Below are 22518 nucleotides of genomic sequence, written 5' to 3'. Positions count from 1 at the left end.
AAATATCAACTGAACCAATTGTGTAATGTTTCATGAGCTACAATTTGGACAAGAAAATACAACAATAAATTATACATGAACATAAGTAATAATGTTTTATTAATTACTGACACAAACAGAATTTACATAATAGTCAACAACATTTTATTTTTGGCAAATAAAATGTTTATTCGCACTCTTAAACTAGTATACATAGGTAACAGTTATTATATTATATGATTTATATAAACCATTATTTAAGTCTTACAATTACATTAAAAAATATATCTTTCACAAATTAATTCAGCCATATAATGTTTTAACTTTTAATACTGATACTTTTCTTATACTTATTTATGTAAATTAACATAACCCTTAAATGATAATTAAGTAATTTCCTACTTTATACTTATTATTCTTAAAATGTCAATTTCAAACACAAAAGCGTCTGTGGTTGAATGACATTGGCATTTTGACACAAAGAATTTGAGAAAAATAATCATGGCATTTAAATGCTCAGTTAATATAGTCATTTGGGATTGGGAGGGATCTCTATTACTCCCTAATCTATTCCGCTAACTACCTATGTTAAAATGATTGTATAATATATTAGTTCCTTTAAAAAATTGTATTATTTTCACAGAGAAGGTCATATTATGATAAAAAATTGATTGATAGTTAATGGTGTTGATATAAATGTTAACACTAAATTATTTTACATGTTTTTACAAAATACGCCGAAAATTGACAAATTGGTGAAAGTAAACACGCTTTTAAACCTTTTTAGATATACGGGTAACAAGTCAAGTATTTAGGTTCATATGTTGTAAATAGGTTTATAAATAAATATATTAACAGATCTATAACCAGAAATAGTTTAGCCTGCTCAAACTTTGTTTTACATTGTTAAAGGCTTGATGTGAATTTTTGTATAAAATATAATACAGTTTATTATTACACTGTACGTATTAATTTTTTTGTCGGAACTACATATAGCCCCCTCTCCCCATATCGAAACAAATCGACCATAGTTTCGTAAATTCTAACGGTCCCTTTGAAAATATCTACATAGGTTATAGAGTATAGACATAGAAAATCGAACGGAACGCATCGTAGATACGCATTGTTATGCAATATTATATAATTTACAATACCTATACTTAAATGTTCGTGACTGACCCACTACATATTATAAAATTACGTATATATAACATATGTTAACAATCAATATGCCGTCTGCCGTTGTGTCTTTATCGAATGTCTCGTAATTTCATAGGTAGGTCGTAGGTAGAGGTATTTTTACCTACTCTTGAATGCAACCTACTATAATATTTTCGGATAGTAATCGAGTAGGAAGTATTCAAGGTATATATTATGCCAAACATAAAATACATTTTAAATAGTAATAATAATAATATACATGGGATGATTCACCAAATATTGTGTCGTATATGCCACGCTAAGGCTTGACGTAGTATATTATAACAGATATTTTTCGATTTCCGATTCCCATACCATCAAATGATTAAATAATATGTATTAATACCCACGGTAAAAACTTATTTAATTCTCTTTTTAGTTTTAGTGATCACGATAATGAGTACTGCACAAAACGATAATTTAACAACACCCCGCAGGATTTACCCTTTATGACTAAAAAGGTAGTCTTACTCTCGACAACTGATCACGATAACGGGTACTGGAAGAGAAAGCTACAAGTATAACAGTGTTTTGCTATCTTTTACAAAAGTGTTTTCTCACCATAAACGCCTTTAGTACACACACTTGAAATTAAGTAATCAGAAAAAGAATAAAAAGTATTTTAAAAAGAAAAAAAGGAACAAGTTGTTTATAAAATAATCTGAAATGTAATAAATCCGATTTTATGATCAAAACAAAACAATTAATTTTTAAAATGACCGGTCGTTATAGTCATCATTCATCACTCCTCGCGAAATACTCGACGGCCCCGCTTTTGCCGTTGCCGGCGCTTATGTAGTCATTAAAATCTGATTGACTCGACATTCGTTGGTTTCTGACTCGTATGAAAAAACAATTCATATGTAATATATTATTTTTTGAAACCACTTGTATACACAACAATTGAAGCATGTTCAGTGATTACTAATAGTAATCCCCAGTTTTTTTCTTTTACAATAAATTATTCGATTTGATTTCTAGGATTTGTACATACAGTACGCTTAAGGACCATATTATTTTCAATTATTTAGATTTTTATCCCGTTTAAGGAGAATCCCGTGGCGATACAAACTTTTTTTTAGTTATTGCTACAGAGACATAAAGTCAAATAACTCAAAAACTACTCGTTTGAACTTTGATTTTGTTACGAATATCGACATAAAAAAAGTTGTCTATTAATAATAGAGTAGAAAATTGCCAAGGGTAATTCTCATTTGGAATAAATCAGTTTTATTCACCACAAGACACTCCTCAAATGTGATAAAAAAAACAAAATTAAAAATTAAAAATATTGGCAGAGGGCAGACCTTAAGTATCTATACTTAAAATTTTTAAACATTCAGGGTTTGAAATCTGAATAAATTCATTGTTAAATGAAAAAATTAGGACGAGTATACTTGGTGAATCATCTTTCATATTATGTTATATATAATTATATTAACAATACTTGACGTTGTGTATGTGTGTGTGTGTGTTTGTAGTTATACGATTGGCTTGTAGATAGTTATACATAATTGGACGGAGATTTAATATTATTAAAGTACCTAGTGCTGTCCATATTTTGTTCACTTAAAATTGTGACACAATATTCACACGCGTACTATAAACAGCTCATGTATTATAATATTTATTCGGTAGGTGTTAATTTAAAAACTCCGGTAATTGAATTGAAAATAAACGTAAAATTGAAGGGTTATTGATGTTATTGTACTCGTATAGTCGTTAGTATGGATAACCGAATGCGATTGTCAATGCGTGTTCATTCGAGTCATAATATTTTCCGAGATACACGCGTTGATAAGGTGATATCATTATGCGTGCCACCACGTAACATTGACAAAGGTGTGAAAAGTTAGAAAAACCGTATGGATAATGTCACTTAACAAAATGTATTCACTCGACCCTACAATTATACATTGCAGCTCGTTTTTGAATTACTATTACGTCTAAATTAACGTCAAAGTTCTAAAATAGTTTTTGACTATTTATTCGTTTTAATGTGTACATATTATAAGTATTTAGAATTTCGGAAGTTTTTTTTTTTAACTTTAAGACGTGTGTAAGTCATAATCTTATCAATTTTCGTATCGTTGTACTATAATATTTAAATTAAATTTATTATAATTGTATTACATAACACGAGACGAATGGAATAACTGAGAACAACCAACAAAATCTTATCGCACTACTCAGCATAATATTAAAAGTTCAGACTATTGTATAAATAAATATAAACGACGAGACTACGAGTGCACTACAGCGTTTGAAAATGCACTTGTAAGACGTGTCGACGGCATATAATTCATATGTACCTACATACACGAGGATATTGACTGATTTAGGTGTACCAGCTTAAAGTGTCTGTCTATAAATAGGGCGTTTGTGTATTGAGAAGTGCACAACGATGACTCGCGTCAGCCATTAGTTATACTATATTATTTTAAAATAGGTAGTTAGAAAAATGTACGATGACGGGATTCATCCGTTCGTTCATAATTCCGAAAATAGACGCGTTCTAACTTCTACGCTAAATTTTCATATTACCCATTACATAGGTAAATAATGTATTATTAATAATTATAATTTATAATATTTATTATATTATCCCGGTACACTCCTAAGACACGATGTCTTGCCGGTTGTGGTGAAGGAAGAGGGGGAACAACATTCCACATGACCGCGTGTACAGCGCGATTATCGTGAATAACAATAGTATTAATAATAATATATTACAATATGTGTAGGTACTGTGTTTAGTAGTGCTGTGTCTGTGTGTTATATGCAGTTCGTGACGTCCATCGTGGTGGCTTGAGGCGGCATAGGTAGCGTCACGTCCACTCTGGTGCATTTTTCATGATCAGAATATTTCTTAAGCGAGAACAATAAAAAAAAAAAAAAAGTTTATGGATTACTAATTTCGACGGGTTTTGATTAATAATAACATTTGAATATAAACGAAAGCTATCTTGCAGATAAACTAATCGGGCACCCTGAAGGGTAACTGGCGGTAGTCATCTAAACGTTCTCGGCAGTTCGGGTCGTGTACAACGTGCGTTTCGTTTTATACAATATCCTGGTCGGTCAGTGTTGGTGTGTATTGACTTTCGGTGGTTGTTTGTCACACAAACATCAGAACGAGTAAAGAAAGAAATAATTATAGTATTGTATATAAAACACGTCAAATTCCCAGGTGTCTGGTAACTATTTTTTCTAAGTTAACGCCTTATTACGCGGAGGATATTTATTACTACGCAATACCCGTCAAGTAACCTAATATCTAAACTGTATAGTTCAGAAGCGCTAAACGTATACAAGCGTCTTAATCAACCAATATATAATAAGTTTATAATATTAATTTAAGTTTATATTAATAATGTTGATATTGAAGATTTATAGTAGGTAAAAACTTAAAAAAAAATTATAAAAATAATCTTCTTGGCCCCTTTTAATAAAAATATTAATGTATTGGCGCTAATAATATTTGTTTAAGAGGACGCGAGGATGCCATACACGCATGTGTTGTCTTTGTCTTACTAAAGTACATCATAACAAATTTTCGTTCAGCAGAATACATTATGTGATGTCAGCTTTAATATTAGAGTAAATTTATCTATTATCAAATATTATTTAGGCAATGACATAAGGTTTTAATGATATTATTATTTTAAAGTGAGTTACAGCTATGCAAAATATTATAACTTTAAAATGTCCCTAACTAACTTTAAAATGATAATATCAATAAAATCATATGTCATTGTCGAGATAATATTCTTAACTTTAAATTTAATAATTTAAATAATTAAAAATTAAATAAATTAATAATTAATTTAATTTAATTAATTTATTTAATTAATAATTAATTAATTAATTTAATTAATTTAATTCTACTGAACGAAAATTTGTTATGATGTATGTTAGTAAGACAGAGACAACACATGCAGATATGGCGTCCTATTAATATAGACATACAGATTAAATACTAAGTAAAAGTAAAAAATATTATGTTTGTTTTCGTGTTTCTAATTAAATTCGAAACAGCTAGTTTATAAAGCGGACTAATTATAGTAATATAAATACTTTAAAGGTTTAATTGTTATTTTATTATGATTTTTTTTATAATTTTAATATTTAAGTACATGGTAGACAGGAAGATATCTGAGTAGGTACTTAGATAGGTACATCTTTTTAATAGATATATCCGGTATGTAGGTGGTACCTAAAGGAAAAAGTAGGCACGTGACAAGAGAGTTAGATATTGTGTATCTTTGACATATACTTGACATACTTTTAATATATCCAAAATGAAACTGTAATTACCAAGAAATCCAATATGATATAAAAATTACGTTTGAAATTTGTGTCATAGACCGGTGTGCAGTGTTTCAGGAAGACGATTTTACTGGTAAATACAATATTGTATTTAGTTTCTCAAACGATATAAGCGGAAACTGATTATAAAATATTTAATTGAAAATCGGCTGATAAAGTAAATAAGTGTGTAGATACGACAATACGTTGCTTGTCATATGAAAATATTGTCATTAAACACACACCTTACATTAGTGGTTTAGATAGAATTTTGCTCTCGGGAAGGGGGTTGATAATTTATCGTATAGGGGGGATTCAACTATAGGATCGCTCATAACGTTGGTAGGCTGATGTCGTTATAATTAGACATTTTAGACTTTGCAGCAACTTTCATACAAATTACAATTTTAATACGTACAATGTACATTACATGGTTATATTATATATTCTTATCAGTGGCGTAACCACAAAGGGAGATGATATGGGCCATCTTCTAGATATTTTTTTTACTTACTATGTTGAATAGTTAGGAAAACTTAAAATATTACTATATAAAAAAATAAATAAATACCAATAATGTATGAATTATTATAAATTATGAGGTATAATTGTTTGTGTGTTTTACTCCTAAGTTGTGACGATTATGAATTATCTATACTATGATTGAAGTGCACTATCCACAAAATCGTTCTATAGTTTTGCCACTATTATTATGTAATGTACGTTTGTAGAAAACTCTACAGCCGATGGGATAGATGCTGCACGTTCCCATGCCCCCTGTCCCCGTGAATGGTATTGTTTCTCTATATTCGATATCTTTAGAGCGATACAGTTGACAGATTTATCTCTAAATGCCTACAACACGAAACCAAACATCAATCAGGCGGCCGAATGTTGTGAAATCTTTCGGCTCAATTGGTGAAAACAGTCCTTATCAGGGTTACCCAACTGATAGACGTGTTCAACGTGCGACACTAGAAACAAAAATATTTTTTTAATTCTACTGAAATTTAGGGCAATACTGCAGCCTACTTAGGGGGTGGCCTTATTTACGCCACTCACTGGCCAATAAACTGTTCGCCTTATACACGACACCGCCAGCTCCCGTTATTATATTACCCGTTTTATGTATTATACTTACGAATTTAGTCGGTGACGTGGGTACCGGGACGTACTTGACGATCACCGGGGTCCGGAAACAACAGCACTGTCTAATGACCGGACAAAATGAACCGACGACGAACAGCATGACGGCTACACCTCCGCTGCAGACGAGAGAAATAACAATAAAATATAAATAATAGAAAATCTTAGTCAATTGTCCCCATGTTTTCTTTGCGTAGTACTCGATATGGGTTGTAAGCAAATCCGATTTCCGTTTTTTCTAACGATACGAAAATTGTCTACAATTTAAGATGTTTTACGAATCACGACGGCCGTCGGCTGTACAAGGACTAAATGTATATCCAGAGGTATAATACATAGACAAGGGCAGAAGAATGTAGAGAATACAAATAGGAACAAGAAAAACGACCACAATTCACGGGGACAGTGAAAAATGTATGCCCAACACGTTTGCGTATATAGGAGAAAAATAGCCAACCGGACTTTGACGGGTCTCACTCACCACAAGTACCAGAGGCTGTACACGTTGTCGCAACACTTGCCGTCACCGCAGCAATACTGTTCGCGGGTGCACAGTCCGGATTTGCATATAGACGCGGACGCAGTGCCGACGTCCAACAGCAGCAATATCACCAGCGACAATCTGAACGCAGCAGTTGCAGTGGCCACGGTGACGGCGACCGCTTGCTGCTGCACCAGCGGCGACGGTGAAATCGTCATTTCCACGGGGCCGCAGAACGACGAAAACGAAAACAACAACAGCGACAACGAAAACAATAACAGCGACAACAAAAACAACAACAGCGGCGACTGCGACGACTCGTGGCGGTGCGGCGCGGCGTCGGACGCCAAGCAGAGTGCAGAGCAGCACGACGGCACTCGCAGCTGACGGCGACGACGACGACGACGACGACGACTACGCGCGTTATCTCGTGGCGGTACGCGTACCAGTCAGCTGTGCCGCGGCCACCCCCGCGAGGCGACCGGACCGCAAAAATCGATACGGACACGAGCGCGTCAACGCGGTACGATCGTCCCGAACGCATCATGACCACGATACGCGAGTATTATATTTTTATGGTCGTGGCTGTACGGCGAGGGGAGTTGTAACGTAAAAAGATGTTCCGCAATTTTATCTAAATTTATGTAGGTACATTTTTTTTATGGGCGTTGGTGTGGGTATAATATTTTTGTTTAATATGAATTTACTATGATTTTACGAACTCCATAATATCAGTTACTATAACCAGTGGACACCGATACATCACCATTATAGTATTATATCGTATTGCTCTTATAAATATATCAACACGCGCATTAATATACATACTATATAGGTATATAATAGTATTATATTTTAGTTTGCATTCATAATAATTATACATTGTGTTACATTACGTCCTCCGTCCTGTAGGTATTTGAGAACTAAATATTTTTGAAATAATATAATTGCGCACATGAAAACAAATGAAATAACTAAATGAGGGATCACTCGATTTCTCGATTTGGTGAACGGTAAAACCGAGTATGAATAATGCATCGATAAAATTCGTGTACATTTATGCATTTACTGATCTACCGTAACTAGTCGTAACGCGTGTTCGTCTTGCCCGAGACCAGTGTTGAGTGTACATTACAGACAATTTTCTTGATGGAGGGGGGAAATGTCCCTAAATTTTAGAGGAGAATAACGACGGTGGGTTATAAAAAAAAAGTAGAACGATAGATTTGTCCATATTACGAGTATACACACACACACACACATATATATATATACGATTTATTTCGGTTTTTAATAGATTAAATAGTATACTATAGATATAATATGTGATGATAATAAATAAAAAGCTGGCGATATTTTAAAATTTTAAATACCGAATGTTGATACAATAAGTGGTAATTAGTAAATTATACATAACAATTAAAGTATAAAATAGATATAAAAATTAAAAAAAAACAAAAAGAGTTATGTTTAATGCTTAATTTACTTAACATTAATAGTGTTAAGCAATTATTTTACTTATTTAGTCTTTTCCTTTGACCTAAACAATTAGTAGGAATAGTAGGATACCTGGTTGAAAATTTATATTGACCTGTCATAGTTGATGCCAATTGACACTACTAATATTTTATATTTTTAAAATAATCGACAAAACCAAATTTTTTTTTTACAGAAGTATAAAACCAAAACAGGAAACGTATTTTTCATTTTATAGGAACCGAAAGAAACCGAAACCGAAATTTAAAATCCGAAAAGGAACCGGAACCGAAATACTAGTTTTTTTAAAAACCGAAAAGTAACCGAAACTGAAATTTTAATTTTTTTAGGAACCTAACCGAAACCGGAACCATAAAAATCATTAAGGTTCCAGTCCCTGATGTATACATGGATTTTAATCGTTACATAGAGATTTTACAATAATAAGTAAGAGAAAATAAATACGATAGAAATGGGTTCAATTGTTTTATTTGTTTTCAATTTTGCTTGATAATATGTTATGCACGTAGCTCAATTTTTCTTAAACAATAGTCATTCTTTTGGAATATTGCATAAAATACAACACTAGGTTTAATGATTAAAAACGATTCGATGTTATTGGAAAATTATAAATATATCATAATAAATTAATAAAATACTTGAAAAGCGATATTTTTCTGTATGGTAAATTTGTTTAAAAAAATGTATAATTTAATGATTAAAGCAAAATTGAAAATTAATTTAATAATTTAAAACCGCACTATATTAATTATATATTGTATTTATTTTTATTTTCCTTATTGTTTTAATATAGCTATGGTTATATTATTATGTTATGCTTAATTATTTTTGACCCCTTTACTAAAAAAAATGTTATCGATTATATTTTTAACAGACATATTGACGAAGTATAATTTTGCTATTTTATTAAAGGTAATGTACTAATGTTGCATTGAATTATGATCAGGTTTATTAGATAAGTACGATTGATACTGCATGGAAAGTATTGTATCATTAACGCAGTACAAGACGATACAGATGATATTGCAATTTTTAAATCAATAACAATTTTGTTAATTAAAACAAAAATAAATGTTGTGCCTATTGATGAATAAGGAACAAGTTAGGAAAGCTCACTCTGCGAGCATGTTTAATTTTCTGCTTCTAAATCTCAACGTATTTTAATACAATGCGCAATAAACTATAATTTCATATAATACAAGTAAAAAGTTTTCATGGTAATAAATTATCTTATTACAAAGAATCGTCACTATTGTGTTGTTGAGTAACTACGGACCATAAGTAAATATCTTAGTATCAAATCTTAATTGAATGTCGTAATACAAAAATTCATAAATATAGGTATGTACCTATTGGTGGACAATCCAATGTAAAGTGACCTGCAGGACCTTCATTCTCGCAACCCTATCCTATACAAAAGTATAACATATTACCTTAGATTTTGGGGGTTAAGCCCCCCTAAGTCCGCCTATGGGTAGGTATGTATAGTAACTACGGATAATAGAGAAAATATCTTAATATCGACAGTCATAATTGTGTATTGTTAACTAATAGTCGGGCACAACGAGAATATAAAGTGTTCAAAGCCTAAATTATGTTTAAAAAACTTAAAAAGTTATACCAAGAGCTTTTTGAAAATCAAGATAAACAGTATAATCGAGGTCTAATAAAGTAGTTAGTTTGAAAACTAGCTTAATATATTTCTTATAATTGATCTTAAAATAATTATTCCTTAAAATTATATTTCAAAATTGTATAGGTAGTAATGTATAATATATATTTATATAACGCAAGGTATCTAATTATTGAGGGAAATCCGGGCACACGGTTACATGTACACATCCTCGGCCAAACTCTGAAAATTTATCGGTTGATCGTGGCTATAGTGAATGATAACATAATCACAATCAGAATTAGAATCAGAATTAGAATAAATGTCCATGACACGACGGACGACGTAGCTGTTCAAGCAATAATTACATATATTGCAGATCCATTATAAATCAATGAGTTAAGGATGTTAAATGTTGTATAAGTGATATTCATGATAAATTATTTATTTTGTGTAAGTATAAGGAAAAATGACGAGGGACATTGGAAATTGGGTATTACCTATAAACACCTACAATCTACATAAATATTTAATACCAAACTATCAATTGGCCAAAATAATAATTTTATTTTGTACTTAATTAATAGATGTATGAACATGGGTGTAACTAGGATTTGATAGTTACAGGGGCTAGAGTTCTAGAAAACCAAAGTTAAAAATAACTTAATTGAAGCTAAAAAGTAAAACCTTATCGGGGGGGGGGGGGTGTTGAATACAAATACAAGGGGATTAAGCCCCGCTTAGCCCCCCTAGTTACGCCGATGTGTATATGAAATAGTATTTTATTGGTTATACTACATTATAGGTGTTTTAATATTTGAACGGGACATATAGTAAATCTGCAAAGTTAACTTTCAAGTGGTCATGGAATGGAATACGAGTAGGTATAAAATATCGAGTTCCGAATTTTCAATAGAGATGTATAAATTAAATTATAGATGACGGTAATATTTTTTTCCATTTTATGCGAACGATCCTAATTCCGGAATGTTATCACCCGCTATAATACTCGGTCGCATAATTCATTTCATAATCCATAAACAACACTGTGATATTACAATGCGGAATAATGGATGACATTATATACACATCACGGCCTCAACAATCTATTCACATATTATAATACAATCTATAATATGATGCCGAGGGCGGTGTAACGATAATAATAAGTATAATAACATTACAACTGCATTTTATGTCGGTGCGTATATTATATTATATAATATACGTTCGGAGTCAACATGTTCGCAATATTAATTCTGCAGCGATAACTAGTAAGCACGTAAGTTGTTGGCGTTGTAACGATAATAAGACAACCCATAATAACATTATAATTTATGTCAAACACCGTTAGCTTTCGGCGGGCGGATCGCCGAAAGTATGAATGGTGGTGGGAAATGACAATACATCTCTGTTGAGTGGCGTTTGTCGATCGCATTATGTGGAATTATTATATTATCTGGTATTTTGGTGTACACGTGTCCACCTTTATTGAAATCGTATTTTCAGTTAATTTCAAAGGTATGGATATTATGATACACGCGCACACGGAACACTATAACACAACGAGTGAAGCGATAGGTATGACAGGGCATCCCACGATCAGTGGCCAAATGAACTTAAAGTAATCCGTATGTAATCCAAAATAGTATATCGGGCCACCAATCTGATATTCAATAACATTTTTTTTTCAACAAGTAAAAATGTTTAGTCATTTAAGTTTACAAATACTATAATATTTAATTACCAATATTTCTATTGATATAATATAGCTTTATATTGTGTTTTAACGAAAAAGATCATTTTCAAACGGCACAATATGTTAATGTTTGTACAAATTACAACCACGGGACGTGGAATAAAAGTTCTGATCGTTAAGTCGTATTGATATATGAAATTATTAAGTTGGTAATAATTTATTATCAAACAGATGTAAAAATAAGATGAATGTTTTAAAATTGCATTCGTTGTTGTTTATATTTTAAATTGTATCGCCTGCCTACGTATAAATGGGTAAAGTATAGGGACCAGGTGATTCATTTAACGTAAAACACTCAGTGAGAGGTTTGGAGAGATGATTCGGCCTCGCTTTGACTTAAATTATTTGAATAATTGTATAGGAAAGTGGTCCGCCGAGATCCAAGGGCATCCTATATTGGTGCTGATGATTGTGACCTCATATTTTTATCATAAATGTCATGTATAGAATAGATTAATGATACAATTTAACTGTTATACAACGAGTTTTAATCAAGAAAGGTACCTATTTACAACTTACTAGGTAAAAACTAAAAAAAGTCAAAAATAAATGACATGACTCATGATGAATACGTTTTTGTTAATTAGTAAAAGTACCTTTAAAAGCATTTACTATTATTAAACCATGAGCAATTATTAATTCTTTATATCTTTCGAACCTGTATTTATTTGTATTCAACATAAATTTTGTTTACATCGTTTTTTGAAAGCAATGAATTCAGTAACAACAAATAGTTTTGTTTTGGAAAAAACAATAATGATAATAATTTTTAAAAGTTTGTGCAATATATTTATGTTGAAAATTATGGTTTATAAATTTATAATATTTTAAATAGACCATTATATAAAAGTTATTTTATTATTTTGTTTATAAAACTTTAAACTCGTGCCCAAAGGCATTTAGAATCTTTGGTTGGTTGCTGGTATTGTTTCAAAACATTAAGTATTTAAGTAGAGCCGTAGAGGTTTTGGTTTATATTATAAAGTATACATTGTTCTATACTGAGTACTAGCCACTAGGTTTGTTGTTTTCTTTAAGAAATTAAATATTTTAAAACAAAACTAAATTATATCGATGGTGAAATACGTATATGTAGACATATATAATTTTACATAGAATTATTTACCAAAAAGGTTTTGTCAAAATATGCATTGTCCAACTTTTAATTTCCACCACTAAAATATAACAGCAGTTGTTCAATATTTTTATAAATATTTTACGTTTCTCATCGCAAAATGTTTGTAAACAAATATTATTTTGATAATTGAATTTATATTTATATAATCTTACAATAATGGTATAATTTATTGGAACATAACAAAAAAAATATATATATATTTACATATTACAAACTGAATCACAGACATTTTGAACAGTGTTCGCAAATGATGTGTACGCTTTTAGTTTTCCATAATATGGAATACATATACATTATAGATAATATATAAGATTCATAATTAAGAGTATTTTACTGACGTTCTTATCATAATAACAATTTGACATGATATTTTATGTTTAAAATAAGTAGAAAACGGACGAGTACACAATAACAATAATTATGTTCGTCGATATGCAGGTACATAAACGGTATATAAGCTAAATATTATATATATATAGGTACCTAGGTATATCGTGTATAGATTATAAATAAATGGTAATAGTAATATTGTTTTATTTCATAATATATACCTAATTGTAAAGATCCAACACAACACATAAATTATTTTTGCATTAAGTAGTATATAACTTCCATGGGGGATAAAAACAATAATAATAATAATAATAATAATAATAATAATAAACTTGGAATACTCTACATAAATGCTATAATTTAATAGGGTTTTTTATTTACACAAATATAAACGGTTAAGCATTACATTTTTAGTTAATTCTTAATTTCTTTTGTTCCTTTTTGTTCATATCGACAGAGAAGTAGTAACAGAAATTATACAATATATTCATCAGTTATCACCATGGCAACGTGCAATAATTCTGTGTTTTTAATTTTAAGTAAGTAATAATAATAATAATAATTAATCCGTTGTGATTGATATAATTATAATTTATAATAACATTATACAAACAAATCAAAACAATAATACTTAGATAAAACACATGGTGATTCTATCCTTAACACATTTTATGTAAATCATTATTATGAGATAAGGCAATTAAAACAAATATAAAATAATACCGTAAGTGGCAAAAATGTCTTATAGCGTGTACATGGAATGAGAAATTTTCAAGTAGATAAACTTAAATTTATTTATATTCTGCGTATTGATCGTAACTTATAAGCTTAAATCATTATTAACTTAGAGGTAGGTATAATCTAAAACTTGTGAGACAATACTATTACAACAAAATGTTTTGATAGACTCGACTCGAGTTAGCATAAATTGTATGCAAAAACATGTGTATTACAATAATATATTCACGTTTGAATAAAGAAATTTGTTCTGCGTTGAAAAGAGAGCATCGATTTCAAATTAAAATAATAATAATAAAAAAAAAAACTAAAAATATGGAATGTAGAAGAAATGTGATTCGAGACTTTAGAAAGTCAAATTACATTTGAAAAGGAACTCATGCCAAAATTAAAATTAATAACATTATTGTAATGAATTGTTTGTTCTTTAACAAGCGGCGGAATAACATTAATACAATATCGTCAATGTTGAGATTCGGCAAAGACAAGATTAGGAAGATGGAGGAGAAGGAGGAGAAAGAGAAGGACGACGAAGAAAAGCCGTTGATAAACACTTGGGTATTATGTATATAAGGTTTGGCTGTGACAGAGAGTGATTAAATACAAATAGCGAGAAGACGTATTAAGCACTAATAATAATAATAATAATAATAATAATAATATTATTATCATAATTTTTCTATGTTTGTTGGTTGTTTTCTTTTGTTTTTTTTTATGTGTGTTTATAAAATATACATTCCGCCAGACTAAATTGATGCTGCACCCGGTCAGATGCCACGTGGACTGGCGTGTTGTCGAGTCAATGGTGCAGAGTGAGCCGGTCACGTTTCGGCGAACAGTGCAGTGCTGCTGTCGTTGTCTTCCAAGTGTATGTCGCCATGCGGCCGTAATAACTTCACGTAACCCGAATGTTGTCTTTGCTTTCGTTTCACCTACATTATAGATGACAAAAATTACAGTAAGTTAGCGACCATTATTGTGTAGGTATATTGTACACTATTCGAAGGGTTCATTAGGCTGGGCACTCGCCGGAGTGTTTATTTTATAACAAAATTGAATACGTGGTAGTCGATTTTTAAAAGTCAAAATAAAAAATAGCGTAAGTAATTAGTATACGACCGCAAGATAAAATAAATCTGTCTGTAAAGAGTCGACGGTGGAAGGGTGGTTGGAGCAATGGATCGGTTCATCGCGGCTCTTGGGTTAATAAAGTATTTACCTATACTTAAAATTTTGTTCATCGCAAAATGGAACGGCGTAAGGACACCGACCAACCGGCGTGTTTCTCTTTGGTTGGTGAGCTATAGAAACTTCTTTTCCCCAGGGCGAACTTGTACAGTTTTGTACATCGTTTTACGGAAACGTGCTCGCTTATCGATAATAACATGAGATTGCGGGTGGAGGGGAGGGCGATCTGGGGAATATCATCTGCATGAACTGAAAAATTCTTCCTCTCGAAAAAAAAAAAGAGAAAAGCGAAAGAAAATTATGAGAAAATTATTTCGTACGGGCGATTGCGAACTGGTGGCCGAGCTAAACTTCCGAAGACAGTATGGAAATGACGGAGTACGAATCGGAAATGCTATAACGATACCCTCGTAAAAACAATTTATAGCGTAAGGATTAGTATGTGTGTGTGTGTGTGTGGGGGGGGGGGTCAGTATTGGATGGTGGGTAAAAGTTCGATATCATTTTGAGCGCGAGCATTTGTGCCGGACGGCGAATATAATATTAATAACGTTTACGGTGACCATCGATACTCACCATTATTACGGACAACACGACCAAACCGGAAGCCATCATGGCCAAGGCTAAGTAACCGAACAGAGTGGCGTCGGCCTTGATGCCGGTTGGCTGGACGACCGCATCGCGGCGGATGGACACTGCCGCGGCCAAGCTGTCCAGTTCGTTGTCCACCGACGTCCGACGTTTTTCGGCCGGCGTCAAGTTGTGACATTCGCCGGTGTCCGAGTTGCAGCTACAGCAATCGTCATGCGGACGTGGTCCGCAACACGACACGCACTGGGTGTTCTTCCGGTCAAGGTGAAGTGGGAACATGCAGGCCGAACAGCTAAACGGGCCGGGTCCGTTGCAAGCGCGGCACGACGCGTGGCACGGCTTGCACAGCTGCGTGGGCGGGTCGTAGTACTGAGAACCCGAACACTCCGAGCACAGGCCGTCCTCGAGCATGAAGTGCGGCGGACACGACGTACACTGCAGCGGGCCTTCGCCTGCAAAATGCGACATCGTTATTTATATTTTATGAATATTAAAATATTTGTGTACATTCGTTTTATCGTCCAAATTGTTTATCGTAATAACATGAAATTAGTCGTATTATCAACATTTCGAAGTGAATTATATAGATAAAAATAAAAATTTTGATTTTAGAGATTCTGAGTTGAGTGATTTTTGAGTTGAGAGTATTTTTCTATAGACAGTATACATTTTTTTAATATGTTATCATGTTTTTTATTTTTAAAATCGGCGATACATATTATTGTCTTCTGAATTGACATTTATTTAATATTTCAGTAAACCATATTATTCCAAATTTGAAAGTGTACCTATAAGAAGTTTAGTAATATTATATATTATAAGAGTGCTAGAGAAAAATAATTATCGAATTATCGACAAACTATCTAGAATATAATTTGTGAATCACATTTTTCTTTTTTCGAGTTTTTCAAGTATTGCTGAGATACAGCAAAACCATTGGATAGAACACACGATACTATAATTATAGTTATTAATTATAGCGGGAAGTGACAAACATTTAACTTACCCTTGCAAGTCTTGCAGTAGTGGTGGCATTTTTGACAACCGAAGTCCGACATGAAAAAACCTTGCGGACACTCGGGATGACATTCACCGGCGGCCAACTGCCATCCGCGCGGACAACTGACGCACTGGTCCCTGCGGGGTCCGCTGCACGTCATACAACTCAAATAGCATTTGGCGCACGAGCCCACGTCGCTATAATATCTGCAAATACATTGTAAACCCACTCATTGTTATATAAGATATTACACGATTAATGGTAAATAAATTATTCAATGGATCGTGCGGTCTGTCCATCGTATATAGTATGTACTATATACTACAAATGTGGAGTTATCCGAAACTCGCGTGATACGACTAAAACGTAGTTAAATACGTGGCATCTCCCCCCCCCCATTCGGCTGCAAATTATTCACACTTGATTCATGATTGTGTAAAAGTTTTTTTATTTTTTAATATTCGATAATTGTACTAAAAAATATAGAACTAATATCGAAAGCGATTGTAAATAATTTGAAATATTTATCTAAAAACTGAATATGATATTAAAACGATGAATTTTTTACTATATTAATGTAGTTTTACAGTTGGTTAAAACTGAATGAATTTTTTGTTTTTATCAGATACATAGAAACCGACACGTAAAATTTGCAACGTAGTCGTGCATCGCATACCGTACAAACACAGCATAATGAATTGGAATATGATATACGTACCCTGGGGCACACGTCGTACGACATTGACCGGTTTGCAAAAGCAACGGCGAGTGACACATTGTACAGTTGGTGCGCGACACGCATTCGATGCATGGGTGCGGACACGGTTGGCACGTCGCGTAGTTGCCGAAACGCAAGTCCGGATAGAACCCGGGCGAACACTGTTCCACGCACGAGCCCGGGGCCTGGAACATGGTCGGCGAACGACAAGACAGACAGTTTTCATTGGAGAAGTCGCTGCAAGTTTCACACGACCCGTGACACTGTTGACACTGAGTCCCGGTCCAAAACTGGCCTGCTTCGGTGATTTTAAGAGATTAAAAAAAAAAAAATCAAAACATTGAAGTCTTACGATCATATTAGTCGATGACCGTTTCTATGCGGCAAGGAGCCCAAAATCAACATATTTTTTTTTATGGCGAACTAAACACGTTTCACCATTTTCTCACCTGATTGACATTGTTGACTGCCGGTTTTTAAGCATCGGCCCTTCTTGTTCAACGTGAAACCCTGGTCGCAGGAGTGACATTCGGTTAAATTGCAAGAGACGCAGCCTACGGGACACTCCAAACATTCGTGACGTTTCTGGTGCGGGTAATAAAAGTCTGGGCATTTTGAATGACACGTGCCTTTGAGTTCGAAATAACCCGACTTGCACGTTATACATTGGTCGGCATTCGGTCCGGTACACGACTCGCATTTTGCATCGCACGACCCACATCTGGAATGATTTTTAAGAAACAATTATTAATCACGAAAGCATTTTTATAAATGTTTAAATGCATAATATGACGGCACATGGACAGATGAAAATTAAATTAAATTACTCACTCATTGTAAAAATAATAGTGGTGTCAAAAATTAATTTATAATAGGAAATACAGGATAATTGCAGGGAAATGCATAATTATTATTGTATAACAATTTAACAGTTCGATTTAACCGATCTGAATAAAAAATAAAAACGGAAAGCAGTATCGTAAAAAAATATTTTAAATGAAGTTAATTTTAAAGTACTTAAATGCATAATACATTGATGATTTGTTAATCGTATTTCAGAATTGCTAAAATAATTTAAAAAAAAATTAAATTTATTGTTATATTATATAAATTATTAAATAGAAGTATAATATTTGTTTAAATAAGTCATTGTTATACTCTGGTATCATTTTTTGTTCGAAATATGTTCATTCTCATCCGCACAGGTATATATAAATATTACTCGTAAAATTATATAGAATTATCTTTGTATTTTCGACAATACCAATAATAATGGTATTTAAATATTTTGCAATAAAAGTACTTATGAACTTTTACAGAAATACTTTACAAAACTGAGTTGAGGAGTAGGTATCAGGTTGGTAAATTGCGTTCCCGAAAAAGATCATAGTCATATAATACATGAATTGCGGCCAGGGTATTTTTGAAACAAGTAAATTTCGCTCGGAATATTCTGTTTATTTCCAGTTGGAAAAAACGTTTTAAAGATAAGTAACAATCTACGACAAAATAGATAATACGTTGTTCACTAATCTAATATTATTATAGCAATCAGTGTTACATTTTTTAAAAATAAACTACAAACCCTGTAACATTTTTAACCATAAGAATTGTTTTGAAAAAATATTCATAGACGTAATTTACGTATGAATAAAAAATATTTAGACCACAATTTACATATTAATATAAATAACATGTACCTGGGTTGCAATTTACATAATTTGTATAAAATATACCCGGGTTGAACAAAATTAAAAACGAGACGCATTTCCGTGAGTATGTATATAAATATATATAATGTCGTCTTACCGGTAATCGTTGGTCTCGTATGTGTTGACAGGACAGTTTGCGTAACACTGATTATCGTGAAGTACCAGGTGATGTTCACAACTAGTACAATGGTCGGGACGACCTTCGCAGCTCCCACAGTTTGGACCGCAAGCGACGCAAGTGCCTTCTTCCGTATCTATACAAGTGCACAAAAGACGAGACGGGTTAACAAATCGGCCGCATAGTTTGAATACACATATTAATATATTGCATTGTTGGCCAGACAAATGGTGTCGGTACACGTAGAAAATAATTACTTTCAAAGTATCCATCCGGGCATTGTTGCAAGCAAACGGCTAAATCTGTAACCCTCAGGTGAGCGGGAGCGCATGTCAAACAGCTATCTTGTCCGGCTCCGGCACAGGTTTCGCACGACTCATGGCAGGGCCAGCACACACCACCCTTATTCGGGAAACTGCGGGGCGGACAACGACTGACGCAAGTGCTGAAAACGAACGAAACGATGACGTATTCGTAAACATATTGATAACTATGGAATTTGGATATACTCATGTGAATTAAAATTAAAATAAATATATATTTTTTAAATAGATATATAATCTCTTCCGCCGAGAAAAACGCCGTTTCCGTCCTTGATTAAGTGAGGTATATAATAACAGGGATACACGTTTGGATGGGCATCTGGGACGGGTGTATTTATATTATACTCGAAAGAAATGATAAATGATCACATCTGTAAAACGATTCTTAGTGGTAAGGAACCAAAAAAATGGTTGAGATTTTCTTAAAAACAGGTGTCAGGTGAGCAATAAATTTCGCCGTTTATTGAAATGTGTTATTTTTTAAATTGCCAGGAAAATCTAATCATTACTCTCGTCTCTTAGCTCACGAGTTTAATATATTATGTTCAATATCCAACCTAAAGAAACTTTTGGATAATTTTTATTTTTACAAATAATGTTTTTTGTATGGGAGAACGAGAAAAAAATATCATTCATTGTAAATAGCTCCCACGCTCCATCCAGAATCCAAAAGCAGACACGACTGTCCGTTACGGAGAAGGACATACGTCATGTGGCAAATAATCAATATTCAATTTATTTTGTAAATTCAAGAATTTATCTTGGTTTTTATTTTTAGAAAAACGTAATAAAACAAAAGGAAAATAGTTACAATAAGAAGAATTCAATGTGTTAAAATGTATTTTGAGTAAGATGTAATCTTGAAAATAAATTATAAATTAATAAGTTACAAAGCACCTATTTGAAAATCACCTTAATGTCAACAGATTTTAATTAATTCAGAATTTCTATGTTCTAAAATAACTCATTACACGTAAATGTATTAATTTATATTTTAATAGTTGCGCTATCACGTAATTTTGGTGCTAACTTGAAAGGATAAGAATAAATAAAATTCTAAATTTTTTAAGAAAAATTTGAACGGCATTTTAGAGTTAAGGTTTAAATTTTAAGGGCTAGTATATTTATAAACGGCATTTAATTAATTTTTTTATACAATTATAATTTATTGATATATTATAATAAATAAAAAACGAATAAAGGAAAACGAAGTTTCGAATTGAGTATTTATTATCTCAAGTACAACTGATTAAATTCAAAACTACTATCAACTATGCAAAACGTAATACTAAAATATTAAATAATCAATTAAATGAGAGTGTTTGAAACAAGAAGTGATTATATTAATGCAAATTAACCAGTAAAATTTCCTTATAGGAAAATCAATTTTTTTATCTGTTAGAAAATCTGAATATTTAAACATTAAAATTTAAAACCCTTCGAGTTTTTTAAGTTCAATCACGTTATAGAAGAAGCAAGTACACTTTATTATATTACACTTGTAATAATAATTTCACAGACTACATTAAAACCAATTTTATTATTAGTTTAAGGGTTGTATGATAACTATTTATTTATATTAGTTTGTTTTGCATTATTTTTATTGACTTTCATTATATTCGGAAATTCAATGAATAATATTAAAATAAAATATGAATAAAAATTACATTATTAAATATGTACGCACCGCGGGGTCGGCACGCAGTAGTATCAATGCAATGTAGGTACATGCATAAACAACGAAACATATAGCAGTATATAAAATATATACTATTAAAAAAATATATTTGGATTTTATAAATAACCAATTTTTGTCCTATTAACGTATTTACGTGTGGTTTTTCAAATTTGAAATTTAAATGTGGTAATTCCACAAAGTTACGATATCAACATTTTTTTAACATGGTCTGTTGATAACAAAAAAAAAATGTTCTTGACCTCAGGATACCATTAGTTTGATATTAATATATAATGTATAATAATATCACGATCATTTTTTCCTTCTCTAGAAGTTTAATAATAATAATTGGCAAATAAATATACTGAACTCTATGTATGGGAATCATTCCAATTGTTATTATTTTAATGGATAGTATATATATTATGTACATTGTACATACAGCAAAGCTCATTAAAAGTAAATTTGACGTCAAAAGAAATTTTCAGACGAGAGGGACACCGTTAGTTCGATAAATATATTAATAGCAGAATGCGATGCAAAATTTATATTTCGTTTATAATGGTTGTGACGTTGCCTTAAAGTTAGCATTTCAAGACTGAGTATTATACCCAACCCTATGTAAACGCCCACAAACGTATTGAATTTCACGCGCAAAATATATAAAATGTCTAATAACAACGAAGAAAAAATGCACAGCGTGGAAATAAAATATTTTTTAGAAAAATAATAAATATATAACAAACGCTGTAAGGTAAGTATTAATACCTATATATAAAAAAAAGAATCGGTTTTAAACGGAATATGGCACGCGTATAAACATAATATTGAGATTTCAATAATATGTTATCGAAACACAAAATTTGTTCGGAGACGAATAAACCTTTTCGTCGACACGTATTTCGGTTATACAATGTTTAAATTCCAACAATGTGTACAGTATCTATTGTAGACGCGCAGCCAACAGGATAAATTAGGAGACGACGAGTTGCGAATGAA

At 32.1% G+C, this 22518-nt stretch overlaps 2 protein-coding genes across 3 annotated transcripts in view; both read right to left on the bottom strand.

The window, feature by feature from the left end:
* Nucleotides 1–127: 127 nt before the first annotated feature.
* LOC113548504 lies at nt 128–7478 on the bottom strand. The gene is made up of 3 exons (XM_026949409.1): nt 7115–7478; nt 6629–6752; nt 128–4047 (listed from the first exon to the last, which is right to left on the bottom strand). The coding sequence occupies exons 1-3, from the start codon at nt 7330–7332 to the stop codon at nt 3955–3957; spliced, it is 435 nt and encodes a 144-aa protein (XP_026805210.1). The 5' UTR covers nt 7333–7478; the 3' UTR covers nt 128–3954.
* Nucleotides 7479–13804: 6326 nt separating this feature from the next.
* LOC113550595 (furin-like protease 2) overlaps nt 13805–22518 on the bottom strand; it is a 126145-nt gene continuing 117431 nt past the window's right edge. Inside the window, exons 14-20 of one of the 2 annotated variants that reach the window (XM_026952529.1) lie at nt 19776–19963; nt 19498–19654; nt 18138–18409; nt 17689–17986; nt 16977–17176; nt 15956–16422; nt 13805–15123 (exon numbers count right to left, since the gene is read on the bottom strand). In XM_026952529.1, the coding sequence (XP_026808330.1) occupies nt 15013–15123; nt 15956–16422; nt 16977–17176; nt 17689–17986; nt 18138–18409; nt 19498–19654; nt 19776–19963 (1693 nt within the window). In that variant the 3' untranslated portion in view covers nt 13805–15012. The remainder of the gene's footprint in view (nt 15124–15955; nt 16423–16976; nt 17177–17688; nt 17987–18137; nt 18410–19497; nt 19655–19775; nt 19964–22518) is intronic. The other variant, XM_026952530.1, reaches the window with a different exon arrangement.

Source organism: Rhopalosiphum maidis, chromosome 4 (genome assembly GCF_003676215.2).
Source record: "Rhopalosiphum maidis isolate BTI-1 chromosome 4, ASM367621v3, whole genome shotgun sequence".
Classification (NCBI taxonomy): Eukaryota; Metazoa; Arthropoda; class Insecta; order Hemiptera; family Aphididae; genus Rhopalosiphum; species Rhopalosiphum maidis.
This window is presented reverse-complemented; position numbering and strand designations above follow the sequence as displayed.